The sequence below is a fragment of the Typha latifolia genome, chromosome 7 (assembly GCF_019914945.1).
Source record: "Typha latifolia isolate L0001 chromosome 7, TyphaL0001v2, whole genome shotgun sequence".
Taxonomy (NCBI): domain Eukaryota; kingdom Viridiplantae; phylum Streptophyta; class Magnoliopsida; order Poales; family Typhaceae; genus Typha; species Typha latifolia.
Window position 1 is genome coordinate 3028607 of NC_133092.1, and position 26368 is coordinate 3054974.

The following is a 26368-nucleotide window of genomic DNA, read 5'->3' on the forward strand; positions in this document are numbered from 1 at the left end:
TTTTATATAATATTTTAATATTATTTTGACTGATTACTAATTTTCAATTGTGCCATCGGCCTTGATTAGGGGTGTAAACTAGCTGATCCTAAGCCAGCTAGCTCCGGCTCAAACTTAGCTTAAAATTAATTTTGAGTCTATTTAGATAATTAGGCTAAATTTAATTTGATTTGAATTCAAGCTGAGTTTAAATTAAGCTAAGCAGAATTGAGTCGGACCAAGCCCAAGTAAAGCCAAAAACTATTTATGATCAAATCAATAGTGCTAATTGCAACCTCACCTAAGAAGAGTTGAGAAACCAAGATTAATGTAAACATTTCACTTATCCATGAAGCAATTGAAATACCAAAATAAATGTTATACAATGAAATCACACTAAAAATGATAGTACCAACATAATCCACATGGAAACAATACACAATCCAGATAAATATAAACATCTCGTGTGAGCATCCATAGCTTCTAGGTTAAGATCGAGAGTCTAAAACAACTCCCATGTCCAGATTGAGTAACCAAACATTCTAAGCTGGAGTCCTAAATGAAAATTGGATAAGCACAGACAGCAATCCATCTAAAACCATAGATAGTGGTTGACTATCAGAAGCGACTAGAACCACATAGTACATTCTTCTAAAACTTTCTATCTTTCGGTAGCCCCCTTGAAATCTTGATTAGACACTTAGCATGGAATACATCATAATGCTTCTTGAACTCAGCAATTCCCTTCTCGGCAAAGGAGTCAACTTTGTCTATCATACTTTTTTGTACAAAACAAGGAAACTTTTCCGATGTAAAATAAAGTTAAGAAATTGGAGCAACTCTTAAGAATTGAAAATAACCCACAACCCGGCAATCACTTGAGAAACCAAAGAGGCCAACAAATTTATAGGATATAGGACCAACTACAACAACAATACTGAGGGATCGTTAAAAGAAAACATCAAAATATATACACCAATGAACTTCTTCGTATCATGTCCAGACCGCAATTTCCCTTAGAATAGCAAAACCTCTGTTGATCTCATATCTCAACGAGAGTGCAATGTTCATAGTTAGATCTTCATATATGCTTACTTTAGGAATATGAGGTGGACACCTAGCATCACTAAGGCTTCAAGACATGAGATCAGGCTTTATGTAGAACATTCAAATAGTAGAAATTGTGCACTTGTAAGAAAGGTTTGCCAACGGTGGGGAGGAGGACGAGGCAACGGCTTGAGGGCAAGGAAGCAGATTGGTGAAGAAGGAGGAGGAGGTGGTGGTGGTGGTGGCAGCGGCAAGCCAATGACTTAGAAGAAAAGGGATCAGAGCGAGTAGATTGAGCGACAGAGTTTGTTCGGAGTTTAGGATTAGAGTTTGAGTTTGAGAATTATTGTTTATATACCGAGCTTAAGTAGCTCGTTTATTTTTGACACTCCTAGGCTTAATGATTCTATAAAATAATTTCGACTACTTAACTAGCCTTGTTTCGTTTTTCTGGTACTAAGATGTGATAACAGAAAACATAAATAAAAAAACATTTGCTTAAAAATTTATTCTTATATTTTCAACTCTTTTTGGTTGATCCTTACAAGCACTATAGGAGAATGTCAACAAAATTCAAATGGATGCTGTTACAAATAGAATCAATAGCTCATTGTCACGAGTTTGACCGTCCAAAACCTAACAAGAAGATTTCATAGCTAGGAATAATATTGAGAAGGCAAGATTGAATAGTACCGTAAGCACCTTGAATCATCTCATTCCACCTGCTAAAGAATAATTGCCGAAATAATTACGCATCATTTGACGAAGATATCATATAGCTAAAACTCTATAGCAATTAATAAGAGTCACGAAGATAGAATTTTATGTGTACACAAGAAGAAGAAATCAGAGTCAAACAGCGTAAAGCACCAAAAAGAACCAAAAGAAGTCTAAACATCCAAAGCAAAAATGACGAAAAAGAAACCCTTCGATCAATATGCTTGTAATTTGTCAATGAATCAAGTAACATAAACGCATCCGATCCTATGTCCATTAACCATTGGCTTCAAAGCTTCATCTTCTCTTCTCCCTCTCCTATCTGCACCTCTTCCTTCTCCCCGTCATCGTCCGAAAGACCCAGATGCAGCAAAAGCCTCCCGTTCTCCCGCGTGGCATGCATGCATTCCTGGCATGGAGTCTTGATCTCCTTCATCACGAACCTCCCATCCTTCTTGATGGATTGGTAGAAGCTCCCGATCGACGACAACGGCGGCGGCAAGAACTCCCCCCTGCTCCACGTCCTGACGCGGGTAGAACACCTCAAGCACCCATCCCTCCCGCAAGTCTCCTCATTTCTCCTACCAAGAGGGCTCCTCCCATCACTCCCCGTCGAGGAACCGTCGTTCTCATCGTCGTCGTCGTCGTCGTCGTCGTCGTCGTCGTCGTCGTCATCGTCATCGTCATCGTCATCGTCATCGTCATCGTCATCGTCATCGTCATCGTCATCGTCGCTGCAAGAAGGAGAAGAACCCAAATTGAGGAGCCCTAAGATGACTTCCTCTGGGAATTCTTGATCCGGGGGCGGCTTCTCCTTGAACAGTATCTCGCCGAAGATCTCGAGGACGGGCTCCTCCGGCACGATGGTGTACGGCCACGCGAGGGAGCTCATGAGCGTGGCGCCGCTCGGGGTTTGGCTGTCGAAGAATTGGCCGAGGCTTCGGACTCGATCGGAGCGAAGAGAGAAAGAGGCCATGGATTTTTGGATTGAGGCGAAGGAAGTGGGATTGGACGATAGGGACGACTAATTGGGCGTGGGGAAGGCCGTGTTATTTGCTATTTGTAACTGCCCGCGAGATCTTCCTATGAATCAGAGGCGTAGAGAGAGAGAGAGAGAGAGAGAGAGAGAGAGATTATGATGTCTTCTTACACGTAATATTTGGAAGGTGGTAGATTCTATTGACAAAATCTTTTATTTTTTTCGTTTCTATTTGCGGAGCCATTCCAACGCAATGGGAGTCCCCCCCCCCCGGTAGGCAAATATCTTTGGAAAGAACTCTTCAAATTAGAAAGAAAGAGATCATAAGAAAATAATTAAAGCATCCCTTTGTGATATTGCTCAAGATTAGAATGTTGTAAAAGGTAACAGAGTTAGGCTATCAAGATAAGTAAAACAATTTGACCATTGGATTTGGAAATTGGCTCTCTTGGTTGTTTCTTTGCCGAATCCTACTTATTTTAATCTAGACTATCAATTTTTTGATCGACCGCTCAGATCCTAAGTGCAGCCCTCGAATCAAATACAATAAGTAGACGAATGTGGTGAATATTATAAGAATAAGAGTATATTATATAGAAAAATAGTGGAAAGTTTTTTTTTAATAGAAATAGTAGAAAGTTGAATCTTATCATATGACAAGAAGCAATTTTCAAATATTTCTTTTTAGGTGGCAACTAAAATTCTTCTCCATAGCGTCAACTAATTTATAACTAATGTGTGGCTTATGTTCGTGTTTTATCGCTGTCGCTTTACTCTTGAGGTATGAGAGGTCTATAACCTTGGGGCCACTTTCAAACTTGATATAAGCCACTTTGGACTTTGGAGGGGACCAAGGAAAATTCCAAGCTGTGGTAGTAACTGCCATATGGATGATTGGGAAAGCGTAAAACATGAGATGTTTAAGTGTATTGTAACCAAGCTGAAACATACTACATGTTAGCCTTTTGGATGGCAGGATGAATATTATGAGAAGTATGGGGTCGAGAAGATAGATACCACTCCAAGTGATGGGGTGAAGAGCCAGGTGTTGACTCCATAAAAACTCAATTTTGATGGGTCTTGAGACCTTTTGAACAAGACCGGTGGAGTTGGAGTTGTTGTTGTCAGAGGGTCTCAAGCTAACCTACTCCACATCTTTGTTGGATCGATCAAGGTGGGCTCGACCCTTGAAGCCGAGGCCCATGCGCTGCTTAAAGCTATCACCTGTTAAGCGCACCTAAGCAGGTGGTCTTTGAAGGTGACTCTTCAATTGTTACCGATGCTATAAACGTTTTGAGGAAATGTTTTGAGGAAATTAGAGGTGATCATCGAACGAACTGAGCCGAGTTTAGATTGGGCTTTTTGAGCCAATCGAGCTTAAATATTTATTTACAGTCTGACCCATCAGTCACTTGGGCCAGTCCAGATTCAAACTGGGCTAAAATATTATAGTCCGTTACCGCCCACTAGTCCATTAAATATTAGGCTTGAGTTAAGTATAATGAGTCTAACATAATGAGTTAAATATAAAAATATCATATCTTATTCGGTCAAATTTAATAGGCATATAAGAAGACATTTTAGTCATCTTTTACGAAAATATATTTATATATTGATATGTAGTTTAGTAAACATCTAATACGGGATTAAAAAATTATAAGAATATGAATGCAATATGAGTCTTGCCATAGATGAGAGTAGTGAGTTAGGCTTTCAGACCGGGCCGGGTAGGCAAAGACTTGGCCTAATTAAAATCGAGCAAGCTTGAGCTGAGTTTAAACAAATTGAGCATAATGATCATCTCTAGAAGAAACTCTGTGGCCCATTCAAAATACTATGTGCCACTACAAGTTACTGTTGTGCTATTTTGATTCATTTTCCTTTATACATGTCTACAAAACCACAGAATCTATAATAGGGTAGTCGATTGGGCTGCTTATCCCCTGAATGTGCTTTGTATCCTTTCTGCCGAATCTTATGAACAATCAAGCCCTAGGATGGTCTAATTAATCTGAGCCTGTATCTCAGCTCTTTCTTAAAAAAAAGAAAATCCATTTGGACAGTGGAGTGAGAAAGCCGAAACACGTGCGGATGGCGGGAAAAGGGCTCTCCATCCCGTGCGCCAACCGCGCCCAAAATAGAGCTCTCCTTGTTCTCCTCCTTTCGGTTTCAAATTTATAATACGAGGAAGAGATAGGAGAGCAGATTTCGATCTCCTTCCCTTCCAATTTCTTCCACAAACCTCTCGACAAGCCATGGGAAACTGCGGCTCCTCAAAACCTGGTCGCCCATCTCCAACCCCACCGGAGAAGCCGGCGCTGGCCGTCCGCCTCTACGGGTCGGATTCGTGCCCGATCGCGTGGCGGATCCGCATCTCCCTCCTCTACAAGGGCGTTGCCGTCCAGTTCCTGCCCTCGGATAGCCCCATAATCCGCGGTCCCCTCCTCCGCTGCGGGGCTGACGTGATGACCGGATCCGCCTACGAGCTGCTCCAGTACGTCGATTCGAGGTTCCCGCGGCCGCCGGAGGTGGCGACGGACGGGGTGGGGAAGGATACGGAGGTGGCTCTGGCGGTGGCGGCGAGGCTGCAGCATCGGAGCGTGGAGCGGCACGTGGATGGGATGGTGAGGCGGGCGGCGGAGATGGCGGAGAAGGGAGGAGGGAAAAGGAAGACGACGATGACGGCGATGACGGCGGTGGCGGAGAGGAGTGGGATTGCTAGGTGGTACGGGGAGTTGGTGGAGCTGATGCTTGAGCACGCGCAGATGGAGGAGCGGCTCGTGTTTCCTACTTTGGAGCGGATCATGCACCGAGGTACGCGATCAAGATCCCAGCGGGTCGTGTTTCCTACTTTCGGCCTCTTGAATGATTTAAAAAAAATAAATTTCGACAATAGGATTCTTTTTTTCTTTTCCTAATTTTATCTTCTGGGAGAAGAATTATAAATAATCGTACTGTTCGATTTTTTTTTTGGGTGAAAAGGGGAGCTTAATTAGCTGATGGCACTTACCCTAGGGGAAGTGTCATTTTGTTCGAAGTTTATCTGCAAGATTAATTGATGATTGGTGGCGCTAATTGACAGGAGTACGCGAAGTAGCACTAGCAAATGAGCAGCATGCAAGGGACCTACCCATGATGAACGGGATAAAGGAGGACATCAAATCTTTAATGGCTATGGAAGTTGGGACCTCTCTCTACCAAGAGGGACTCCAAAATCTCGTCTTTCGTCTCAAAACCTTGCAGGTATATCTTCTCTTGCCAGTTAACTTCTACTTCAAGAAGCATCCACTTTCTTGAGGGGTCCTCCGCAAAAGCAATAGAAGTAGAATGATTGCATCCATGTGTTTTTCTTTCTTATATGAATGCCCATGAACTTTGCTTCCAAGCTGAGAAAGATGGATGGTACCACTACCAGCCTGTTTGATTGATGCTTGGAAGTGTCACACAACTTTTTGCTGCTATGTACGTGGTGGTTTAACTAACACTGGAGCATCAATGGGCAAAAAGGTGCATCAATTCAGAAAAGTCAATTTGAAAGATGAAAGTAGATATGATATATCAATAACTTTCTTCTTACCTTTTAGGTATGTTTAAGTGTGGTCGAACATATCTGTAGTATATATTACTTAATTATTTAAGAAAAAATTATATTTTATTCTTATGCGGTTAGGTATAAAATTATAAATTTACTTCTCTCTATAATTTTATTTGTGCCATCCTATCCTCTTCTAGTTATATTTAAATTAAAATTGTTAAATTTTTCATCGTATTTAATGGAGTCGAATTTGAAGATATTTATTAGAGACAAAGTTATATATGTATAAATTTTTCAACGCAATTAAAATAATACTGATTAATTTTAGATAATAAAAATATAAATAAATTTTATCTTTAATAAGTATCTTCAAATTCTATGATTTAATGATTTAATCAAATATAATGGTAAAAATAATGGCTGCCCTTAATGTAGACCAAAAGAGGGGTGAAGTAATATAAATAAAATTATACGAGGCTGAAGAAAATTTAGACATATGTTAATGGAGGTAAAATATACCCCTTACTTTAATCTCCATTAATCTCCATAATACCTTCTTGTAATCTCAAAAAATTATGTATTTAGTATAAGGCTTCTAGGATGGATCCTTGGCATGAACAAGAAAAAGAAAAACCTGAAGCATTTTGAAGCTTGACCGGCGAACATAGAAAAGCATTTTAACATCAATTGAAATGTGGGACAGGAACACTGCAAGGAGCACTTCCAGGAAGAAGAGAGAGAGTTGCTTCCGTTGTTCGAGGCGGCGTGTCGAGCACGGAGAGAGGAGAGAGATAACTCCAGATGGTTGGAGCAAATGATGGGGGCGATGGGAGCCACTCATTCTCATCTCTTCCCCTTCTTCATGGCCGGTCTCCTTCCTCAGGAGGCCATGCAGTACGTCGACCTGGTCTGCAGGTGGATCAAGGATTCACAACGTGTGGTCTCGATGCTCCGATCACTAACCGTTCCATGGGAAGAGGAACATACCCGTCGTCCATTATTCGCAACAGTCCCCTGATCAAATCATCATCATCATCATTTCTTTGTATCCATTAATCCACTGACCCCGAGGAGTTCCAAAACATGGCTTGCATGAGTTTATCAATATCTGTAAACCTACAGAGAGAAGAAACGAGACCCTGTTTATGTAAAAGTCTGTCTCTAGTCTCTGACTTGTGTTTATGTATAAAGATGTTACTGTGATGAACAGGCACTTCTTAACAGAAATGAAATTTCATAGCTGTGATTCTTAGACATGCACGATTCATTAGATTGTCTGGAAGAATTTGCAAAAATTTGAGTAAATTTACGACATTGTTGAGCAATTTAGTTGCTCCAAGTTGATAACCTCATATCGAATAAGAAGCAGCTGATGCAAGTGACAAGTCAGTGCGATATATCTTACATATTAAAGAGATTAACCTTCCTCTCGAGCCACTGAAGAATTAACAGTTTCAAAATAATAATTGAGAAGTCCTAAATGGAGTATCTTCTTGAGCAAAGAAAATTATCATATTCTCCATGCATTAGCCCTGTGTTGGATGGAGGTGCTCTATTTGACCTCCAGAAGCTGCTAATATGAGTAGATACAGAACATTCTTGATATAGATGAAGCTCCAGTCTGACGAAAAACAATGTAGCTTATTTTTTGACACCAAGTACAACAATTTATTCCTCAACAACACAATAGATGCTGCTTAATTGTTATATTCACTCAGCAGAATCCCCCTCGTCTACATGACTTCCTTCAATTAAGATGCGCTTCATATGTTCTACCAAGTCTTCTATCTGCTTCCTTGAATGGAGTGGAGATGGGTAGACACAAGCACAATCCAGTCGGCCATCCCGGATTGTATCAAACATGCCAATCGACGGCCCAACACCATGGACAGAAGCACAGCCTACATAGTCCTCAACTCCCAACCTCTGTTGAAGCTCAGATGTTCTGTAGATCACAGGCTCCTCAAACACAGAGATAACCGCAGTCCGAAGGGAAGAAGAAGGCGTCAGCATGGGATTCTCAATGGCCTTGCACATGAGGAAGTTGAGATCGCCAATATCTGTGAGGTGCTTCTTATTGCTCATGGCGTTCGAGTAGGCCTTATGGCATCTTTCGGCCACCTCCCATAGTCCTTCTCCCCCATGAATGGAGTGTGTGTTAGTAATTGCAGAGTGGTAGAATCCTGCGAGATTTATGCTTTATTAGTGCACAAATATATTGACCTAGCAACTTAAATTTTTGAGCTAGCTCATAATCTAACACAGTCTTCCTATTTGTATTATATCTCTATGTGCAATGTGAAGAGCCAGCACATTTGGGATGAGCTAAGAAAATGATATACATTGGTTCTTATCTTGCATCTCTATATTTGATCTACTGCATTCGCAGCTAATTCCATAAATATCTACAACATTTAGAGGATTGCCGTAAGGACGTACCGACGTCGTGTTCATTTAGAACCGGCTCTAGATACTTCCTACAGTCGATGAGGGTGACGACGGAGTAGGTCTCGTACCGATCCTCCTCGATTTGCTTCGAGGAACGCGCAGCTACTAATGCAGCACCTGCAATAGCTCCACAGAGCTTAACTCCCCTAGCCGTGCATGCCTACATTTCGGATGAGAAAAACTAGTCATTGTTAGCTACCAATTAGGAAGGCCCAAATAAGCCCAATTAGGAGATGATTACGAAAAACTTACGTCGAGAAGCCTTTTCGTCTCCTCCTCGGTCATCTCGAGCCGAACCATCTCCGTGGACCGGTCCGACCCGGTGTCCTCGAACCGGAGTGTCGACGTCCTGAACCCATTCAATGAGTACCCAACCAGATCCTTTCCCCGAACCCAGAACGGCTTCCACGTGTCCTTCTTCGGGATCAGATCCTCTATCCCCAAAAGAACACTTGGCTCCTCCTTATCCCCTTCAGGATCCGACCCTCCTCCTCCTTCCCCCATCAGTCCCATCAGCTCCATCAGGATCGCCACCGCGGAACTCCGGTCGCAGACCGCCGTGTGGAACCGGAGCGCGAGTACGGACCGGCCCGGCTCGGGAAGGTCGTAGAGGGTGGGGAAGAAGACCGGGACTCCCTCGGCCGGACCAGAATCGAGCGGGTCGGACCAGGGGTTCCGGTTGAGCTCGAGCTCGAGGAGGGAGTGGAAGTCGGAGGAGGAGGCGGAGCGGAGGATTTGTGGGGGATCGTGAGAAGCGGGGATGAAGAAGGAGAAGCGGGAGTCGGGGGTGAGGGTTAGGCGGGAGCGGAGGATAGGGTGGGAGATGTGGAGATTGTGGAGGGCGGATTGGAGAGCGGGAAAGGGAACGGGGTTGGAGAGGAGGAGGGAGAGGACGGTGGTGCCAGTGCCGCCGGGGACTGCGCGGCACCACGAGTACTCGGTGCCGCCCGCGGCCCGACCCAGATCGATTGGTGGATCGGATTGGGGTTGGGTTTCCGGATCCATGAGAGAGAGAGAGAGAGAGAGAGAGAGAGTAACGTTTCTCTGTTTGATGAGGGGTTGGCTACTTTGGAATGGAGTGGATTGATTATTTTGTTGTGATGCTAACTGTAAAAAATTTTAGTAGGAAAATGATTGAGGGAGAACATATGATAGGTTCAGACTTTAGATTTTATCTAAGCTTTAAGTAAGATCACACATTGTGAGCACTCTATTGTAAAATTATATATGCACTCAATAAGCACATACACATTTTTAAGTAAGATCACACATGGGATTTTGACATAAGAATTGTTTCAGTAAAGTTCACTAACAAACAAATTGTTTTTTGTTGCTATTAGTCCAAATTTACAAGATGACACTGAGTGATGAGTCTCCCAGTCCTTCCGTACCTCGTTAGAGACGTTCCAGTCTTCTTAGGTGCCGTTAATAGCGACGGAGCATTCCAGCGTATAAGCTTACTCTGCTTCTGGCCACACGTTAACGAGAGATTAATGTGCACGGAACTCGTAGAGCCTAATCCTAAATATATAGAACTCTCGATACATTACCATTTTACTAAAATGAAGTACTAAATCAAGTTGAAACAAGTGTACATAAATCAACTAGGCTGGGTCAAGTTAAAGGTTCTGATGAGTGGGAGTTTCAGCTTCTTATTTTATCGGACCCACCTTGGCGTTTCCAGCCCAACTACCCAAATAGTGTGGGCCAGTCGGAAGCCCGCTCAGGCCCATTACGTTCAAAATTCGACAAAAACTTCATCATCTCCATCGGACGGTCTACGCTAGCTTTACTATTATAATCCAATATACTCGCTAGGATCCCCACGATCCAACGGTAGTTCACCTTCCGATTTCATCGAGATTCGGGGGAAATTTGAAATCATTTTGGTATCCCGCTCTCCCTCCGAACGACAACAAAATGAACCCCCACTCGAGGAGAGAGAAAAAAAGAGAGTGAGAGAGGGGAGAGAGAGAGAGAGAGAGAGAGAGAGAGAGAGAGATCATCATTCATCAGCCTTTTCCCTTTCCTTTCACCCCTCCGCCATTGACGGAGCTTCGCGGTTTGCCCCTTCCCTTGCTTTCCCTCGCGCTTTGCTTCCTCGGAGATGGGATCTCGCCAGGAGAAGGAGAAGGCCGTCAACGTCCAAGTCCTCCTACGGTGCAGGTACCAAGATCGTTAAGGACTTTCCTCATCTAGGGCTATAGTTTCTCCATTGCTTTCCCGAATCTGTCGACCTTGGATTGTTATCTTGATATTGGTATCGAGGATCTATTTAGGGTTTTGGAAGCCACAGATCTGGCACTGTGAAGCGATTTATAATGGTTTCGCCCCCTTTTCTAGGCCATTTAATGACGACGAGCTTCGAAATAATGCGCCCCAGGTCATCACCTGCAATGAGTACCAGAGAGAGGTCGCTGTCTCACAGACAATCGCCGGGAAACAAATAGATAGGATTTTCACATTCGATAAGGTAAGGTTCTTGCCAATTCGTGAATTCTGCTGGTCATTTTCGTTACCCGGAAGTGATTCGACGAGAGGAAATTTCACTGCAGAAAGATCTTTTGTGAGATTTGTTTTTGGTTACTAAATTGGTCTAATTCAGTATATACCAGATCCTTTTGTGTAGGTATCCGATTAATAGCCCTAGCTCCATGAGGACGTCTTAATAATATATTTGTTTCTTTAACTCCTAGTGAGAAGCAAGTATGGCTCCACGGATTAATACTAATGATTTACTCTCAAACTGACGGTGTTTGTATTTGGCCAGGTTCAACGTCTCAGATAACATGAACAGTTGGATCGATTTATAGAACAATGTCTTTTGGGTATTTCATGTGCAATCTGGCTTTACTAGTTTGCAAATTATTGGCTACTCCATTCTGTCACAAGTTTGGAGCTAGGATTTTGTGCAGCACACCTTATAGAGGTCTATAGTTTGCACCTATTGCATGCTAGACGGTGATATGCCTTCTTGGCAACAAGTTATTTGAATGAATGATACGAGGTGCTTCAACAAAACAAATCATAACTTGCTTCATTTTTTCCACATTTTGTGCTTCCATTGATTTTATTTTCTTCAGCATCATTTATTTTACTCAGGGTATCCTCTTGTTTGACACGGAAGTTATATGCTTCCACAACATCAATGTTGAAGCACATGTTTTTTGAACGAAAGCCCAAAGGCTCATCTTCATTTGGAAACTATAATAAAAACTACTAACCGACAACAGGAGTTACAACTGAAGCACATTTTTACTCATCTTATTCTTGGAATAAATTTTCTTGATACAGGTCTTTGGTCCCTCAGCTAAACAGAAAGATCTCTATGATCAAGCTGTAATCCCTATTGTAAATGAGGTTTTGGAGGGTTTTAATTGTACCATATTTGCTTATGGACAGACTGGTACAGGGAAAACCTACACTATGGAAGGTGAATGCAGAAGAGCAAAGGCAAGTTGCTACTCTTTATTTGAAGGGCTTCTTGTATTATGTGAGTCTGTAATTTGTGGTAATGGTAGTTTATTATAAGCTGATTTAATGCCCCTTAGAAAATTTGCACTACTGTAAACATGCTAACTGTTGATGTTTTTGAAATTGTGCTTGCAGAATGGACCTAAGGGTCAATTACCTGCAGATGCTGGTGTGATACCCAGAGCTGTGAAACAGATTTTTGACACATTAGAAGGCCAAAATGCTGAGTACAGCGTTAAGGTTACATTTCTCGAGTTGTATAATGAAGAAATCACTGATTTGCTTGCTCCAGAAGAATTATCAAAAATTGCTTTAGAGGATCGGCAGAAAAAGCCTTTACCTCTCATGGAGGATGGTAAAGGAGGTGTGCTGGTAAGAGGTTTAGAGGAGGAAATAGTTACAAGTGCAGACGAAATATTCTCTCTTCTAGAGAGAGGTTCTGCTAAACGTCGGACAGCAGAGACTTTATTGAACAAACAATCAAGGTATCACATTTTTTTAATGATGCAGCATGTATTCAGTAATTCAATTATATTTATGTGATTTTCCTGTTGTAATTTCAGTCGGTCACACTCTCTCTTTTCTATAACTATTCACATTAAAGAGGCAACTCCAGAAGGTGAAGAGCTAATAAAGTGTGGGAAACTTAACCTGGTTGACCTTGCTGGTTCTGAGAATATTTCCCGTTCAGGTGCCAGAGAGGTATTGTGCATCTCTCCAACTTTTGTTTTTCTGCAGCTTCTTGTTGGCTTCTGTTCCTTCATGCGTTTTGCGGTAGTATTCTTGTGATGTAATGCAGAAACTATGCATGTAAATCCCTGTTACAATCTATGCATTTAATCCGCCTTCCAATTATGCTTGTTATTTTTCTCCAAAGGGTCGCGCAAGAGAAGCTGGTGAGATAAATAAAAGTTTGCTTACTTTGGGGCGTGTTATTACTGCTCTGGTGGAGCACCTTGGGCACATACCTTACAGGTTTGAACAGGGAACCTATGTATAAAATTACATTTGCAATTATCTGTTTTTTTTTTTTTTTTTTGGGTGTGTTGTTGCTTTTACTGACCCTTCTTTCCTTAATTTACAGGGACAGCAAGCTTACACGGTTACTCCGTGATTCACTGGGTGGGAGGACAAAGACATGCATTATTGCTACAGTTTCACCTTCTGTACACTGCCTTGAGGAAACCCTTAGTACACTGGATTATGCTCACAGGGCAAAAAATATTAAAAACAGACCTGAGGTGCCCTTTCTTTCTTAGTTGCTTGACTATATACACATAATCTATACTGTTTTCTTGCAACTTCCAAGTCTGTATCAATAATCAAAGCATTTTATTTGTTCCACTTATATCTCCTTTTTTGGGTTGCACTTGGAGCCATAGTTTGAAGTTTCAATTTTGGCTTGGTTAAAAAATGATACGATTCGATTGGTTTTGGTTATAGTTTTGTTGTATCAGTTTTGGACTTCTTTTGATAAATAGTCTTCTTTATCTTATTTTTCAATGCAGCACACAACATTTAATATCATTTAAATAATGAGATTGTTATTGATTAGGTACAAGTTGGATTCAAGTCAAATCCAGCTTAGAATTTATAACATACATTAGAAAATTGTTATTAGGATTGTTTCTGTTGGATGCTAGTTTTGACAGTTTCAGATTGGATTGAATCGAAACGCGAAACATTTTGGTGAAACATCTTAGTTTTGGACGAAACCTCAGACCAGTATTTGTAGCAATATAAGGAAGTATGCGGTACTCTTATTGTACCTAGTGTATTCAATTGTTCCTATCTGTGCCAACTTGTATAGACTGGTGCAACTTACTTTGCACAATGTAAGCCAATGGAGTGTCATGAAGACTTGTATCTCCCTGCTGCTAGTTATGTCGATCGGTAGCACCGGAGATGATACAATAAGTTGACCAGTATACTTGTATTTTTTTTTACAGTACTACCATATGATAGATCAGCACCACTACACCTTTCAGATCTATTTCTGTTAACATATACACTGTCCCAATTTATATTCCTAGGCTTGACATGAAATATATGTTCCCACTATGCTTTGTGAAAGAAATTATACTATGAAACATATTAGTAAGAAAATAAACATAATCTTTTACTTTCTTCGTTAGCTAACAGATAATCTCGGGGCTGTAAAGATTCCTTTATTTACTAGATGTGTATGTATAGTCTTTTCATGTAATTATATTTTGTTGTAGATTATGATCATGATACCATATCCATGTACTATTATTTAGCATAACCAACCAATTTAAATTGATCTTTCTTTTGTAACACAAAATTTCAGGTAAATCAGAAAATGATGAAATCCACTTTGATAAAAGATCTTTATGGAGAAATTGATCGGCTTAAAGCAGGTAAGTACATATACACTGTGTGATCATCTTTATCTCATAGTAAAATTTGGATGGACTGGTAACTATTATTTCTTTTCAGAGGTGTATGCTGCTCGAGAAAAAGTAGGAGTATACATACCAAAAGAAAGATACTATCAGGAAGAGAGTGATAGAAAGGTAATACAAGTTCTTTTGGTTCAATAAAACAAGATATGCCCTGCATATCCATTTAAGTAACTTTGTTTTAATGATGTATTGCACATCTCACAGATTTTATACAGCTATGCCATAGAATAAAATCTAAATTCTGGATATTCTAAAAATTCTGTCTAAAGTGTCAGTAGTCCTTCTCACCTCCCTCTGGAACTTTTTTGGTGTCATTTGTAGTGCACAAGAACACTCTTTGGAGTTCACATAAACTTGAAGGATTGCCAGTTTGTCTCTATTCTGCTTTATTGCAAGTTTTATATGTTTGATTTTTACTGAATCATTGTTATAATGTTATCTAATGTTTTGAAGGCAATGTCAGAACAAATTGAACAAATGGGTTCTTTGTTAGAAACAAAGCAAAAGGTCAGGAAGATTTTTGAATGCCTTTTAAAAATATAATATTCTGCTCCAGCTTTTTTATAATTTTGATTTTCCAATCTTTATTACTTCAACAGCAAATTGAGGATTTACAACAAAAGTATGATGCAGAGCTTCAACATTCTTCTGACCTAAGCAAAAAGCTTGATGCTTCAGAGGTAATGTTGCATCAATCCATCTAGTAACCTTACATGATTTATTATGGATCTTTCTTGAAGTTCTGCTGTGCAGAAATTCTTGGAGCACACAAGTAATCTACTAGCTACTTCAAAGGAGGACTTGAAGCAAGCCCAATATAATCTTAAGGAGAAAGACTTCATTATTTTAGAACAGAAGAAAGCTGGTTTGTGTTATAATTATTCTATTATCTGGAAAGCTGTCACTGGTTTGTAACACCTATATATGGTTGGCAGAGAATGCTTTGGCCCATCAAGCCTGTGTTCTGCGATCTGACTTGGAAAAATCTATTAGAGATAATGCTTCACTATTCTCTAAATTAGGTAAAATCTACAGTGTTAGTTATTGATTCTATTTCCTACGGCAGTTATAAATTCCATCATTCTCTCACAACTCAAGTATAATGTAACAGCTAGAGAAGACAAACTGAGTTCTGCAAATAGATCTGTAGTGAATAGTTTCCAAGTTGATCTTGCAGCAAAGTTGGGAGTTCTGTGCAATACAGTTGTTGCATCCATGGATCAACAAAACAAACACCTCAACTCTGTTGAGGAACTATGCCAATCTTGTCTTGATTTCCATGACAAGGTAACTAGCTAACAAGGGCCTAACGCTGTTTACTTAGTTTTTAACATCTAAATTCAAACCTTAACACTGTTGCCGTCTTCTTAATCGTATGATATGCTGCATTTAGGCAGTATTAGAGCTGAAGAAGAAAGTGCTAGCTTCAAAAGTCTTGTATAGTTCACATATAGAAGCAGTCCAAAATGTGGTGCGGTTGCACAAAGCAAGCACCGATGCTAACTTAGAGGAAATATCTTCCATGGCTTCTACCAATTGCTGTTCTGTTGATCAGGCGAGTGGTTTTGATTATTTAAGTTCATCAGTTCATTTAGATATGCTACTTTACGTCATTTTCATAAACTTCTCGCTTTCGCACAGTTACTTGCTTTGGGGGAAGCAGAAACAAATCTGGTTTTTGGCGATTTGCAAACCATGTTATCTAACCACCGAGGAGAAATTGCTAATTTCACTCAAGATTTACGTGAGGTTTGTTCTATCTCGTATTACCCATCATTATATGAATTAATGACAAACCTTGATTTTCTCTTATTCATCTGGTCATGTAACTTTCCTGCTGTAAATCATTCAGAGGTTCCGTACTAGCTTGGCTAGGACAAAGGAGATGTCAGGTTCTATTCTTGGGCTGCTTGATAAGCTTATGGAGGAAAGTATGAACTTTCAGAACCACTCAAGTCATGTTCATGAAACTCATGTGCAGAGCCTTGCTGATTTCCAGAAGGCATATGAGGTGAATTTTCATGATTTAATTCTCATGTGAGGTTATGTGTAGCGGATTTCTTTGTAGATCTGATATTTGAGTACTGTTTTCAGGAGCAATCAAGATCTGAAGAAGAAAAGCTTCTAGCAGGCATAACCAGCTTAGTGTCTAATCACATGCGTCGACAGAAAGAGTTGGTCTGTCCTGGTGTTGCACTATATCATCTGGGCTTTTATTATTGCTCTTTTTGAGATATTTTGTGATTTTGCTGCAGGTTGATGTGCGACTCAATGGTTTGGGTGATACTGCTCTGGTGAATAAGGCATTTCTAGATGAGCATGCAGCAGTGATGGATGGTGTCACACATGATGCAAAGAGGAAATGGGAAGAATTCTCCAAGCAGGCAGAACATGATTCAAATGATGGTTCTGATTTTTCTGCAGCAAAACATTGTCGCATGGAACTCCTTCTCCAACAATGGTCTGTTTTCAGTTATTTCTTTGTCCATATTTTCTCCACCGTCTGACTTTTGTGCTTGCCAAGTTCTAACCGTCATGTTGCTTACCACATTTGATGTTAAATGTGTCAGTACAAACACGGTTGATGCCGCTTCCCAGCAATGGAAGAAGACACATGCAACCGTCAGTGATATGTGCAGCAAACAAGTTGCTGAAATGGAGGAACTTATTAGGCAAGCGCTGGCTGTTGGCATTCCTGCTGATCTTTGTTTTCTTCCGTGACACAGTCATCTTCCTTTTTCTTCTTTCATTACATGATTACATCATATATGCATGATTTCTGGTGCAGGAGTGTGATTGAGACTAATGAACAACATGATAATGAGGTAGCCGCAGCCCGCAGAGCAGCGGAATGTGATCTAGCCAACACTAGCAAGGACATTCTCCAACACTTTGAGAGTGAGATATCTTCCCTCTTAAAATCTCTTTCCTATGCGAACCATATCTTCCATAGAATTCTCTGGTTCTTGAATCTCAAGAATAATTCTTCTTTCAATTTGATTTTTATTTTAGTTGTGTTGGATTACGAGCGAAACTCTACGTCAGGAGTGATGTCAGCGGTCGAGGCTCACTCTGCCACCTTAAGACAACTAGAAGAGCAACACACGACTCAGACCACAGATATTAACAGGCATGCAGAGAATGCCTTCCAACACAGCTACATGGTGAGTATCATCTTCGCTGCTACCGTTCCTTTTTTCTACAGTGTTTCAACTTTGAAGCTTGTCGCAATTTTGACGAAGAGCATTTTGTTATAAGCAAGTCTGACAAACAAAAAAAAAAATCTAGGACTATGAACCAACTGGAGAGACCCCTGTCAGGTCTGAACCGGATGTTCCAAGCAAAGGCTCAATCGAGTCCCTTCGAGCCATGCCATTGGAATCCCTACTGGAAGAGTTCCGGGAAAACCATCCTTATGAGTCTAGCAAGGAGCCCAAACCATCCCTGATACCACGCTCGCCGCTTATTCAACTAAATTGATGCCCATAGATAGCAATGCCCAAGTGTCCTCAGTGATGCACCAAAGAAGCTGGAGTTCTCTGCAGTTCCTTGTGTTTTTATCTTGGCTGGTTCATTTGTACTGTAATCTTATTGTATCCACTAGTATTTTGAGAGGGGCGAGCTATCTTAGCTCCCCCGTGGCTTTGCCTTTGTATTAAGTTGGTGTGGGAGGGAAGGGAGCGACGGTGATTAGAGTGCAGTGTTTGTTAATTCTTTGAAGCAACACTATTGTAATTTGCGATAGTTTTTCTTTCATTCTTCATCGGTTACATCTCATGAGTGATAAGCCTCAGATACATGATACATCACATGCATGATCAAATAACGAAAGCAGTATCGCAGCTGGTATGAAGTTTTTGCATGCAAGGTAGACAAGGTAATAAGTGAAAATGTTTTTATTATGAGAATGAGCAGCAAAATAGTATTAATGGTTGCAATCAATATCTTTGCAGGGGTAGTCCACTAAAGAAAATAAAACCTCTTATTACAAGTCCCCATAGTGTAGTTGAAAACAAACATATCAAAGTCCAACAGAGAACACAGTGCTAACATAGACGCTTCTATTTGTAAGCATATATAAACTCGACTATATATTAGCCAAGAGGACAGCTCCAAGCAAGGTGGCAGCCATAGTGACAGGGAGGGAGAAACTGGACCTTCTACTTGCCTTGTTCCTATGGTTGTGGTGGCCACCACCATTATTTCTGTAATTAGCACCAGCTCCTCCTACCAATGGAACTGTCCATCCAGGTACTGAGGGGTTGCTATCAGAACCTCCACCACCACCATTCTCAGATGAACCACCACGGCCGCCAGCTGTACTAGACCCATGGCCGCCTCCACCGCCGCTGCCGGATGATCTTCTGATGACTATACTGTGTTTCCTAGTTGTTTCCTGTATGTGCGCTACAAGAGAACCATAGGAAAATGAAATGACTTTTGTGATTATTAGAGTTATTATATATATATATATATTATTTATTTATCTTATTTTATCATGACCTTGTATAAATAGAGATTTGCTCTCTCTTTCATGATATACAAATACAAAACTCTTCTCTTCTCCTTCTCTCTTCTCCCTCAACCTAATCTAGGGTCAAGCCTAATAAAGTTACATAGTATTAGAGCAATCTCGATCTCTAGAGACATTTGTTGGATCTCTCATTCTCCAACAGTCCCTCTCCATCTCCCTCTTTGATTATGTCTTATTCTTCTTTCTTTCACCATTTTCGATCTCGAGAGCTGCCCCCCTCACTCCTTGAGCTCGTCTGCTGCTGCAGTAGCCACTGCCGTAGCCTCCACCACAGCTGCAGATGCAGCAACAGCAATCAGCCACAGCAACTGCAGCTGCCACTGTTTTCAACAGCAGCAAAGCAGGTTTTTCAACCTCCTCACCATCTTCTTCGTTCAGTACAGCAGCAGCGCTGTGTTCAGCAGCAGTAGCAGTAGCATGGCCACATATTTCTTCAATCCAGGAGCAGCAGCAGCAAATTTTTTTTCTCTTCGGCTAGTGCCCACCAGGTGTTCGACGAAAGTCATTGTCTCCACAGCCCTCTTCTTTTGTAGTTTTTCGATTCTGCAACAACAACATTTTTTTAACTAGTACCCACCACGTGAAGGTTTATTGTATCCACAGCTCCCCTTCCTCTTTTTTTTTCTCTGCTGCACTATTCAAAAGTCCTGCTCACCAAGTGTTCGACATAAGGCTTGAGTGGGGTCAAGTTGGAAATCTTGAATCGCTTTCAAGGTGTTTGATAGATTGCTGTCCCTTCCAATGACGTCTTATGTCCCGGTCGATCGTGAGAGTGTATCATTAGTCGGTTTTCTACTTGTGACTCAACGGGAGTGGACCACATGGGCCTCTTCCATTGAGACGGTTCTCCGCGGTCGACGTCTTCTCGGGCACATCGATGGCATCTCAGCGGGGTATGCTCCCCCTTGCACTATCATCCAGGCCACCACTGTGGGTTCTACTAAGTCTGATACACCCAAGGCTATTCCGTCAGAGGTTCCGTCTCCGGAGTATGATAAGTGGGCCCTGCGTGACATGGAGGTTTGCACCTACCTCATCTTGTAGGTTGATCGATCATTTCGACCTCAACTTCAGACATTGTCTTCTGCTCAGGCCATATGGGCCCATTTTAGTTGCCAATTAGTTCAGTCGAGTCTGATGCGTCGCTTTCAGCTCTGTCGCGAGGCTGAGGAGGTCAGACAAGGTCAGCTCTCTATTCAGGACTTTTACGCCCGCATGACTGACATATGGTGTGAGTTTACCTCAATGGAGCCTACTTTCTGCTCCTCTGACTCGATGTCTGCTCGGCGCCACCGTGACGAGGATCATTTGATGGATTTCCTAACTGCCTTTAGTACGGAATTTGGAGATTTGACTCGGCATCTGTCGCATCGCTCCACTCTCCCGAGCTTGGAGAGTGTCATAGCTGAGCTACAGGCTGAGGAGCTTAGGCAGCGTCTTTTACCCTCTCAGCAGGTCACCTCTATACCGTCGTCTGTTGTCATAGAGAGTGTGCTTGGTGCTGCTCCTGCTCCTATATCAGTCACGCCTGATATTTCGACTGCTGGTCACGTCTCTCATGTGCCTGCATGAGATCATCACTTATCGCGTCCCATGTGTACTCATTGCGGTCGTCCTGGTCATCTTGTCGCTCGCTGTTATCGACTTCATCTTGAGATTATTCCCCATTCTGGCAAAGGGGCGTTAAGCAAGAACAAAAGACATCACTTGGCTTCCTCGATCGCTATACCAAGCACCGGTTCATCTGATCACTCCAGCAATCCCACCTTCAGCAGTGCGCAACTCCAGTAGATTCATCAACTCATTCATGGAGCTTTCAGCTTCACTGGTGCCTCTACTTCTGCCTCTGCTGTTTCTAGTATGACCAAACCCTGAATTTTTTATTCTGGCGCCTCACATCACATGACTGGTGACTCTTCCATCTTTACTAGCCTCACCCCTGCCCCTATGACCCTTCCTCATGTTCACACAGCTGATGGGACCCATTATCCCATCTCTCACATTGGCTACATTACCCCTACCACGGATCCCACGAGTCGTCTTACTTTATCTGATGTTTGGCTTGTTCCTGGCCTAACCATGAGTCTTATTTCTATTACTCAGCTTTCTAACTCGGGTTATACTATATACTTCTCTTTTACTTCTTGTGTTGTGCAGGACCCGTCTACAGGCCAGAGGATTAGGATCGGTAGTCGGATCCACAGGCTTTACTACCCGGATCAGCTTCATCTGCCATCACCTCGCCCCAGTGCTTTTCCAGTCACTCCTCTCTCTCCTTCAGACCTGTGGCATCGGCGTCTAGGTCATGTATCGAGTCAGCGTCTCAAGACCTTGTCCTGGTCTGGATGCTTAGGCAGTAGTCGTTTTTCTTGTTTGTCCCATTGTACTGGCTGCAGGTTGGCAAAACATCGGACCCTTCCCTTCCCTCTTAGTGCAAATATCTCTGATTCCCCTTTTCACATTGTGCACTCTGATATTTGGGGCCCAGCTCCACTGTCTTCGGGTCTTGGTTTCCTCTACTATGTGTGTTTCATTGATGATTTCTCTCGTTTCACTTGGGTTTACCTTATGCGTCGGTGCTCTGAGGTGTGACAGATCTATCATGAATTCTCTTCCATGGTTCGTACTCAGTTCGGTCAATCTATTAAAATTTTCTGATCTGACGGTGCTCGGGAGTATCTTTCCTATGAATTTCGTTCTATTTATGGTTCTGTCGGCACCCTACCTTAGCAGTCGTGTCCCTATACCCCTGCTCAGAATAGTGTTGCCAAATGGAAGCATCGTCATCCTTCTTGAGACCACTCGTGCTCCATCTTCAATCTTTGATGGTGTGACCCCGTACGAGCGTCTCCATGGTACTTCACCATGTTTTGGTCATCTTCATATCTTTGGGGTACCTACTTTGTTCTTTTTCCTCCCGATGAACGTAACAAGTTATCCCCTCGAGCAGCTAAATGCATCTTTCTAGGATATAGTCTTGAGCATAAAGGTTATCGTTATTATGACACTTATGCTCGTCGTCTTAGGATCACGCAATGTCACTTTTCTGGAAGAGATACCTTTCTTCATCTCGACTCAGCCTCACCATCTACCCCCCCCACTTGTTTGATACTCTACCCATCGACACCCCTTTACTATCACTTCCATCTGCCTTACGATAGGCCGTCCAGGTTCCAGAGTGGTAGCAGACCATGGCAGATGAACTTCAGGCCCTTCAGCAGATGCATACTTGGGATGTTGGCCCTCGCCCACCAAACATTGTGCTTGTGAGCAGTAAATGGATCTTCAAGGTCAAGTATCGACCTGATGGATCCATAACTAGGTACAAAGCTTGTCTCGTTGCTCGAGGCTTTACTCAAGAGTATGGGATAGACTAGGAGGAGACCTTTGCTCCAGTTGCCCGGATGACTTCTGTTCGCACTCTTCTTGCTATTGCTTCAAGTCATCAGTGGCCTTTACATTAGATGGACGTGAAGAATGCGTTTCTTTATGGTCTTCTTGATGAGGAGGTATATATGGATCCTCCACCTGGTTTTCCTCTCCTCTAGGTCACATTTGTCGACTGTGCCGAGCTATCTATGGGCTCAAGCAGGCCCATCGTGCTTGGTTTGATCGATTTCGCAGTGTTGTCACGGCCTACGAATTTCAGGAGAGCCTATCTGAGCCATCTCTATTTTTGCGCTCTTCTACTCAGTGTCAGGTTCTCTTCTTTTGTATGTCGATGATATGATTATCACTGGAGATAACTCGGCCGGTATTTGCTCCCTCCAACAGCATCTTCAGCATCAGTTTGAGATGAAGAATCTCGGTTCTCTTTGATACTTTTTGGGTATCGAAATTGCTCAGTCATCACATGGCCTTTTGCTGTCCCCACAAAAGTATATTACAGACATTTTTTGTCGTGCCACCATCGCTGATACTCGTTCTGCTGCTACCCTAGTTGAGCTTCATGTGAAGCTTCAGCCCGATGATGGTCAGCTTCTTTCAGATCCGACCAGATATCGTTAGTTGGTTGGAGCACTCGTCTACCTAACTATTACCCGGCCTGATATCTCTTATGCAATTGGTCTTGTTACTCTGTTCATGCAGGATCATTAATCTGCCCACTATGCCGCTCTTATACGTATTTTTCGATACCTTCGTGGCACCATCACTCGCTCTCTTTTCATGCCATCGACTTCCATCTTAGTTCTGCGAGCTTATTCCGATGCAGATTATGATGGCGACAGATCTGATCGAAAGTCTACTATTGACTATTGCATTTTTCTAGGAGATTCCCTGATTTCTTGGTGTAGCAAGAAGTAAAATGTGGTGTTTCTCTCCAGTACTGAGTCAGAGTATCGTGCTATGTGTGCAGCGACGAAGGAGATTGTTTAGCTTCGTCGTCTCCTTAGTGATATGGGTGTTCCCTTACCCCTCCCAACTCCTCTTCATGTCGACAATGATAGTGCTAAAAAGCTTACTGAAAATCTTGTTTTTCATGAGAAGACAAAGCACATTGAAGTCGATATGCACTACACTCGTCAGGAGTACTGAGCTATAAATAGGGCTTTGCTCTCAAAAGCCCTCTCTTTCATGATATGCAAATACAAAACTCTTCTCTTTTCCTTCTCTCTCCTCCCTCAACCCAATCTAGGGTCAAGCCTAATAACGTTACAGTGATGATCACTCCAAGCTTTGAAGCAAAGCTTCTGTATCTTCTGAGAGATTATCGTAAAAGGTCATAAAATATATTGAATAAATCCATTTCTACAACTATGCATGACATCTTTTCACACAGACGCCAAAGAAAATAAGAATTCACACAGACGCCAAAGAAAATAAGAAATCACAGCTGCAAACAATCAAATAACATATGTTCTTATGAATTGATTAAAAGATTCAAAACTTACCATGACAACTACTAACAAAGAGAGGAGACCAATCAAATCTAAAATCCCAATATATCTAGAATTGATTAAAAGATTCAAATTTTAGCACGACAACTACCAAATCTAAAATCCCAAACATCAGCACCAACTTTTGAAAGGGATCATAGAGATAGAAACAAGAAAAAAAAAGAGCAGAGCCAAGAGCAACAGAAGAAAAATACCTGAATCTTTAGCGCCATTAGATTGCGCTACATGAAAAACTGAAACAAGAACCAAAATCAAAAGAAGAGCAGGCTTCCATCTAGTTCCCATAACTATAAACTATCATTCTATATTTTTTCCCGTGCCTCTTCTCTTACTCAAAACAAATAATAAAGCTAATATAAAGTAGAACCCACCTACCACTTGCATGAAATTTTGGGATGTCACTTTACACTCTTCTCAACAAAGTAGATTATTCTCACCACTCACTACCGACCGCCTACATCACCCCTCATGGCAGATTCCTGGGTAAAGCATTAACCCTGCGCATTGCGAAGAATCTCGTATATATCACACTTATCCTTAGGAATGTGATGGTCGGTGGATTGAGACTTTTATCTTTAGCCAAAATTGCCCAAGAGACGTTTGTTTAATTGCAGAAGAGAAACATGAACGAGGTTTTGCTAGTGTGACCCCGTTGATTTGTCTATCACTGGGATGTTTCGATAACTGCATGATATATAATTAAAATGTGTCTTTAGTATCTGTTTTATTCGTAACATTGTATTGAATTGTTCATTTCCTTGATATTACTTGCCAGTGTCAGGAAAAAGTTCTTGGACAATGAGGAGCTCATCATGAAATTTGGAGGGTCAGTTGGTGGTACAGTACTACATTGATCTTCTTAGACTAGTTTTATAAGTTTCTTTTTAGCCTACTCCCTATTAGATGACTCACATTTCTAGTTAATCAATTACAGTAGTTTCATTCAGTAAGAATGGTTCGATTAATATTTGAAGTTTTGAACCATATGATTCACTAACTTATGCATTGGCAAACTTACACTCTACTACATTTTGTGTCATGAATATATCCAACAAAACCTACCTCTAACAGTAGCAGGAATATATAATTTTCCCAACACTTTAAACTCAGGAGCTCACTCACAGATGATATTTTAACCTTAGCTGTTTGCTATTTTATTTTTCCTAGTACCACTTACTATAGACCACAAAAATGAAATTGAGTGAACTTAGTATTTGGAAACCAAATTCATAGGTCACTCACTCTTTATTTGACCAACATCCCATTGTTAAATGAAAGTGCAATGGTCCTGCTGGATTAGTAAAATAAGAAACAGAATATGAGAACTACTTGTATCTTATGGAAATAGCATGGATATTCACATCCTATTTTTAATCCATATTTTATGAGCTTTCTTCTTTTCTCAGAACAAAAGGTATAGAACCTCAGATTCATTGCAAAGAGGGGATTGCATGAATAAGGGAGAAATGGAAGTAAAAAACTTCTGCTATCAAATGCTCCGTGATTACAAAGAGGAGGAAAGAAGATTAATTACACAGCATTTTGTATAGCTATCTGTCGGAGTGCATACAGGGCTCGTCTCTCCTCACCCAGAAGGTAAGACAGACAGACAGACCAACATAGCGTGAATTTCAATTTCATTGTGAAACAGCATCTTGGAAAGAATTAAAGCTCAATTTCACTGTGAAACAGCATCTTCAGATCAAAGGTACGAAGGTCAATTCAGGATATTCGTTTACTGATTGCCCATATCTATCTGGAGTTCTCTTGACATTTCTCATTCAAAATTAGCTCGATTGTTTCTTTCTTTATGTTATTTCTTATATCTATAATCACTTGAAAGTTGAATTGATGTTTCCTAGAAAAGATTGCTCTTTTGCAATCTACAGTTATAGGGTGGTGTCAACTGTAAACAATGATGGCAGGTACCACAGATGGTCAAGTAGTTAAATATTTTCTTTCGTTTGCCTTGTTGGTACTCCATTAGGAAGAACCTGTAAAAGGATTAGAACGAGGAAATTGTATGTTTCACTAAAATAAATCAAGTACATAAATAGGAGGAGATTACAACAATCTCTCATATAATTAAGCTTGTCTATCCAACATATTAGGATAGTGTTGCTATATACAAGGAAAGTAAATAACAAACAGATTAACCAAATCAATAATAATAGTAATAAAATCTGATTTTGAAATTTCTTTCCTGATTTTGATATTTCTTTCCAATACTCCCCTTCAAGTTGGAATCAAATTTGATTTCAATATTTCTTTCCAACAAACACCTTTCTTAAGTTGGAATCAAATATGTTTTCAATATTTCTTTTCAACACT

The 26368-nt window shown here is 41.3% G+C and overlaps 3 protein-coding genes and 1 long non-coding RNA gene across 4 annotated transcripts; 2 read left to right on the forward strand and 2 right to left on the reverse strand.

Annotated features, from left to right (window-relative positions):
* Window positions 1-4682: 4682 nt before the first annotated feature.
* Window positions 4683-7511, forward strand: LOC140792683 (uncharacterized). The gene is made up of 3 exons (XM_073143811.1): window positions 4683-5536; window positions 5805-5965; window positions 6961-7511. Exons 1-3 carry the CDS (start codon window positions 4978-4980, stop codon window positions 7273-7275), a joined length of 1035 nt encoding a protein of 344 aa, XP_072999912.1. The 5' UTR covers window positions 4683-4977; the 3' UTR covers window positions 7276-7511.
* Window positions 7512-7840: 329 nt separating this feature from the next.
* Window positions 7841-9927, reverse strand: LOC140792682 (uncharacterized). Its single transcript, XM_073143810.1, has 3 exons — window positions 8958-9927; window positions 8697-8865; window positions 7841-8440 (listed from the first exon to the last, which is right to left on the reverse strand). The coding sequence occupies exons 1-3, from the start codon at window positions 9708-9710 to the stop codon at window positions 7968-7970; spliced, it is 1395 nt and encodes a 464-aa protein (XP_072999911.1). The 5' UTR covers window positions 9711-9927; the 3' UTR covers window positions 7841-7967.
* A 729-nt stretch (window positions 9928-10656) lies between these two features.
* On the forward strand, window positions 10657-18361 carry LOC140791679 (kinesin-like protein KIN-5C). Its single transcript, XM_073142290.1, has 23 exons — window positions 10657-10871; window positions 11049-11178; window positions 12000-12158; window positions 12315-12664; window positions 12743-12881; window positions 13057-13154; window positions 13264-13420; window positions 14491-14560; window positions 14640-14716; window positions 15059-15112; window positions 15205-15285; window positions 15359-15470; window positions 15541-15627; window positions 15717-15892; window positions 15999-16160; window positions 16247-16354; window positions 16458-16616; window positions 16700-16783; window positions 16861-17066; window positions 17176-17277; window positions 17394-17503; window positions 17618-17769; window positions 17894-18361. The coding sequence occupies exons 1-23, from the start codon at window positions 10813-10815 to the stop codon at window positions 18083-18085; spliced, it is 3024 nt and encodes a 1007-aa protein (XP_072998391.1). The 5' UTR covers window positions 10657-10812; the 3' UTR covers window positions 18086-18361.
* Window positions 18362-18486: 125 nt separating this feature from the next.
* On the reverse strand, window positions 18487-24414 carry LOC140791773 (uncharacterized). The gene is made up of 2 exons (XR_012109630.1): window positions 24232-24414; window positions 18487-19012 (listed from the first exon to the last, which is right to left on the reverse strand). It is a non-coding gene; the product is annotated as an uncharacterized lncRNA (long non-coding RNA).
* Window positions 24415-26368: the final 1954 nt, after the last annotated feature.

Bases quoted from the DNA above. Each gene is read 5' to 3' on its own strand.
- LOC140792683 (XM_073143811.1), top strand. From the start codon at position 4,978: ATGGGAAACTGCGGCTCCTCAAAACCTGGTCGCCCATCTCCAACCCCA. The intron at 5,537-5,804 runs GTACGCGATCAA...GCTAATTGACAG, and splicing joins GGAGCGGATCATGCACCGAG to GAGTACGCGAAGTAGCACTA. The intron at 5,966-6,960 runs GTATATCTTCTC...AATGTGGGACAG, and splicing joins TTCGTCTCAAAACCTTGCAG to GAACACTGCAAGGAGCACTT.
- LOC140792682 (XM_073143810.1), bottom strand. From the start codon at position 9,710: ATGGATCCGGAAACCCAACCCCAATCCGATCCACCAATCGATCTGGGT. The intron at 8,866-8,957 runs GTAAGTTTTTCG...TCCGAAATGTAG, and splicing joins AGACGAAAAGGCTTCTCGAC to GCATGCACGGCTAGGGGAGT. The intron at 8,441-8,696 runs GTACGTCCTTAC...TAAATCTCGCAG, and splicing joins TCTAAATGAACACGACGTCG to GATTCTACCACTCTGCAATT.
- LOC140791679 (XM_073142290.1), top strand. From the start codon at position 10,813: ATGGGATCTCGCCAGGAGAAGGAGAAGGCCGTCAACGTCCAAGTCCTC. The intron at 14,561-14,639 runs GTAAGTACATAT...ATTTCTTTTCAG, and splicing joins AATTGATCGGCTTAAAGCAG to AGGTGTATGCTGCTCGAGAA. The intron at 17,067-17,175 runs GTCTGTTTTCAG...TAAATGTGTCAG, and splicing joins GAACTCCTTCTCCAACAATG to TACAAACACGGTTGATGCCG.